The sequence below is a fragment of the Otolemur garnettii genome, unplaced genomic scaffold (genome assembly GCF_000181295.1).
Source record: "Otolemur garnettii isolate 467f Iridium unplaced genomic scaffold, OtoGar3 scaffold00043, whole genome shotgun sequence".
Lineage (NCBI taxonomy): Eukaryota > Metazoa > Chordata > Mammalia > Primates > Galagidae > Otolemur > Otolemur garnettii.
The window spans coordinates 7,176,503-7,180,786 of NW_003852438.1; the positions used below are offsets into that span (position 1 = coordinate 7,176,503).

The 4,284-nt window shown below is 51.8% G+C and overlaps 1 protein-coding gene across 1 annotated transcript in view; it reads left to right on the forward strand.

The window, feature by feature from the left end:
* The window catches only part of SOAT2 (sterol O-acyltransferase 2), a 14,273-nt gene extending 10,741 nt beyond the window's left edge, over positions 1-3,532 (forward strand). Inside the window, exons 13-15 of the mRNA XM_003790420.3 lie at positions 2,108-2,243; positions 2,717-2,862; positions 3,071-3,532. Coding sequence (XP_003790468.1) covers positions 2,108-2,243; positions 2,717-2,862; positions 3,071-3,121 — 333 coding nt within the window. The 3' untranslated portion in view covers positions 3,122-3,532. The remainder of the gene's footprint in view (positions 1-2,107; positions 2,244-2,716; positions 2,863-3,070) is intronic.
* Positions 3,533-4,284: the final 752 nt, after the last annotated feature.

The window sequence follows — 4,284 nt, forward strand, 5'->3', positions numbered from 1 at the left end:
GAGACAAGGTCTTGCTCTGGCTCTGGCTGGTCTAGAACCTGTGAGCTCAGGCAATCCACTTGCCTCAGCCTCCCAGAGTGTTAGGATTACAGGCATGAGCCACCATGCCCAGCAGCAAATGGATTTTTAGCTTGGGTGTCAACTCAGGTGACCCTGTTGGCACCCACAACTTCCACAGATAATGGAGGTTCTCCCGAATATCATCTCCTTCCCACCCTCTGACACTCACCTTTTCTAGACCTAACGCCCCCCCCCCCTTTTTTTTAAGACAGAGTCTCACTTTGTTATCTTTAGTAGAGTGCCATGGCATCATAGCTCACAGCACCCTCCAACTCCTAGGCTCAGGCAATTCTCATGCCTCAGCCTCTTAAGTAGCTGGGACTACAGGTGACCGCCCTAACGCCTGGCTATTTTTAGAGACGAGGTCTCACTCTGGCTTAGGCTGATCTTGAACCTATGAGCTCAGGCAGTCTACCAGGCTCTGTCTCCCACAGTGCTAGGATTATAGGTATGAGCCACTATGCCCGACCCTAAGGTCTCTTTTGATTTCCTCTGTCTTCATTCTACCCCAACTAAAGGATGGGAGGTCTTTCTTTTTTTTTTTGAGACTGAGCCTCAAGCTTTCCCCCGGGTAGAGCGCCATGGCATCACAGCTCACAGCAACCTCCAACTCCTGGGCTCACGTGAGTCTCCTGCCTCTGCCTCCCAAGTAGCTGGGACCAAGGTGCCCACCACAACGCCCGGCTATTTTTTGGTTGCAGCCATCATTGTTGTTTTGGTGGGCCCAGGCTGGATTCAAACCTGCTACCTTAGGTGTATATGGCTGGTACCTTAGCCACTTGAGCCACAGGCGCTGAGCCGGAAGTCTTTCTTACATTCTGATTTTCTTCTTCTCTATCCTTAATTCCCCCCTCCCCACGGGGAATTTCTCCCCCTCTTTAGCATTCTTTTTTTTTTTTTTTTTTGAGACAGAGCCTCAAGCTATCCCCCTGGGGTAGAGTGCCATGGCATCACAGCTCACAGCAACCTCCAACTCCTAGGCTCAAGCGAGTCTCTTGCCTCAGTCTCCAAAGTAGCTGGGACTACAGGTGCCCGCCACAACGCCTGGCCATTTTTTGGTTGCATCCATCATTGTTGTTTGGCAGGCCTGGGCTGGGGATTCGAACCCTCCACATTAGATGTATGTGGCTGGTGCCTTAGCCGCTTGAGCCACAGGCGCCAAGCCCCTCTTTAGCATTCTAAAGAACATGCATATAGCAATTTTCAGTCACCAGGGTCTTTCATACATATTAATCAACACCTGCTCAGTAACCCTGAGAAGTATTATTATGTCTTTATTTTTAAATTGCAGCTAAGCCCCAATAGGCTAATAAAATGCTCTTTGATAAGATCAATGCCAGCCCTTCTGACCTATATCCCATATTCTTCCCATTGCACCACACTCTCTCCTGGCTTCCTTAACAAATGAGCTTTTGGCTCAGTGCCTGTGGCTCAAGCAGCTAAGGCGCCAGCCACATACACCTAAGCTGACAGGTTTGAATCCAGCCTGGGCCCGCCAAACAACAATGATGACTGCAACCAGAAAATAGCCGGGCGTTGTAGAAGTCGCCTGTAATCCCAGCTACTTAGGAGGTGGAGGCAGGAGACTCGCCTGAGCCCAGGAGTTGGAGGTTGCTGTGAGCTGTGATGTCACAGCACTCTACCCAGGGTGACAGCTTGAGGCTCTGCCTCAAAAAAAAAAAAAAAGAGGCTCGGCGCCTGGGGCTCGGCCGGCTGGGGCGCCAGCCACGTACACCTGGGGTGGCGGGTTCGAGTCCCCAGCCCGGACCCGCCAAACAACAATGACGGCTGCAACCAAAAAATGGCCGGGCGTTGTGGCGGGCGCCTGTGGTCCCAGCTACTTGGGAGGCGGAGGCAGGAGACTCGCTTGAGCCCAGGAGATGGAGGTTGCTGTGAGCTGTAATGCCACGGCACTCTGCCTAGGGGGATAGCTTGAGGCTCTGTCTCAAAAAAAAAAAAAAAAAAGAAAAAGGAAAAGAAATAAAGAAATGAGCTCTTTGTGGATCTCATGGAGGCTCACTTCCTACTCCTCCCCTCACCCTGCCAGCTCCTTGGTGGCCGGGCCCGAGGGGCAGCCATGCTGGGCGTGTTCCTGGTCTCTGCAGTGGTCCATGAGTACATCTTCTGCTTTGTCCTGGGGTTCTTCTACCCTGTCATGCTCATGCTCTTCCTTGTCATTGGAGGTGAGCTTGTCTCTGCGTCACTAGGGGGCAGCCATCCAGAGGGAGGAGGCCTGGGTCCCACTCCTGGAGATCCCTGGCTAATGGGGGGAGGCTACACACCTTGGGCCCAAGAGGAGGCTGCTAGGCCTGAGAGGTAGGGGAGGGAGGGAGGCAGCAAGTGGGTATCCTGGGGGTGTAGGAGGAGGTTTCTAGTTGAAGAGATCTGAGAGAGCACCCATGGAAGAAGCCAAAGGGGTGAAAATACGAGGTTGGGAGGTTCAGTATGAAATTCAGGATAATGAAGCTCAAACTGAGGAATCTGGTTTTACAAGAGGCACTTGAGACCTCCATGGGTTTTGGCAACTGGGTTCAAGATCTTCCCCAATGGAGCCTTCCTGTTCCATCTCTTCCCAGTGCCCTGGGATGGGAGAGAAGCCAGGGAAAGAAGGCCCAAGTATCTGTAGCTGGGATAACAGCCTTTCATCCTGTGCCAGGGCTGCTGAACTTCACCATGCATGACCGGCACACAGGCCCAGCCTGGAACGTGCTGATGTGGACCCTGCTTTTTCTGGGCCAAGGCATCCAGGTCAGCCTTTACTGCCAGGAGTGGTATGCACGACGGCACTGCCCCTTGCCCCAGGTAAGGGATCACAATCTTCGCTTGCCCAACTCCTCATCTGAAAAGACACACCCCCTTTCCCAACAGCCGATCCCCTCTATTTTCCCAACTCAACAGCCATGGTCAGGGATCAGGGCCTGGCTTAGGAATGATGGGATCCTATGTCCTGGATGCACAGGGTGGGTCACCAAGAGTGACTTCATTCATAATTTGCCCTTCTTTGGCTCAGACAACCTTCTGGGAACTAGTGACACCTCGGTCTTGGTCCTGCCACCCATAGAGGTCAAGGCACCCTCACTGCACAGATGACACCATCAAGCTCTTCTTTGCCTGCAAAGCCTGGGACCAGGGCTCCTGTCTGAATTCTCAAATAGGGCTCTTAGTCAAGGGGCCCTCATGCCAGACTCTACCCGGGAACTGCAGGGACAGAACTCTGTGGATCTGTAGGTAGCTGAACACAGACTCAGCATGAAAGAACTCAGCATGGCACTCAAGTCCCATCAGCTATGGGCACATGACACCCTCCCACCCCACAACTGCCCAGGCTTGGGGGGAGACTTGAGGAACCTTATGGATTTGGTGAATGTGGGGGGACTCAAGGGAAGTGGAGTCACTAAGATTTGAGAAGTATTGTGTTCTTGACTTTGTACTCCTTACAATACAAAAATAAACTCTGTCTCCCTTTTTCTTATTTGTTTATTCATTCATTCATTCATTCATTCATTTGCTGAAGCCCCACTTTGTAACAGGTACTGCCAGGGGAGGGGTGAGAATCTTGGGTAACATCCTGCCTTACCTTCTCTTCACAAGGCCCTCTCCTCTACCTGACCCTCACCCCTCTTCCACCCCTGTTTCTTCTCCAGCTCACATACCCACACCTTTTTAACCCTCCTGCTGCTGGCAACCTCTAGGACATTTTGAGAGTACACATAGCAGGCCTCCTTTCCTTTAGCAGACCCAGAAGAGGAATCTGAGATAGATCTTTTACTTTTGTGAACTGCAATATCCACAGCTATAAAGGGACATTGGCCAGACACTATGGTTCATACCTGTAATTCCAGCACTTTGGAAGGCTGAGGTGGGAGAATCACTTGTGCCCAAGAGTTTGAGGTTCCAGTCTAGTGTGGTGGCTCACTCCTGTAATCCTAGCACTCTGGGAGGCTGAAGCCAGTGGATCTTTAGACCAGCCTGAGCAAAGTGAGACCCCATCTCTACTAAAAATAGAAAAACTAGCCAGGCACTGTGGCAAATGCCTGTAGTCCCAGCTACTCAGGAGGCAGAGGCAGGAGGATCACTTGAGTCCAAGAGTTTGAGGTTACTGTGAGGTAGGATGCCACAATACTGAACCCAGGGCGACAGAATGAGACTCTGTCTCAAAAGAAAAAAGAAGGGTAGCGCCTGTGGCTCAGTGAGTAGGGCACCGGCCCCATATACCAAGGGTGG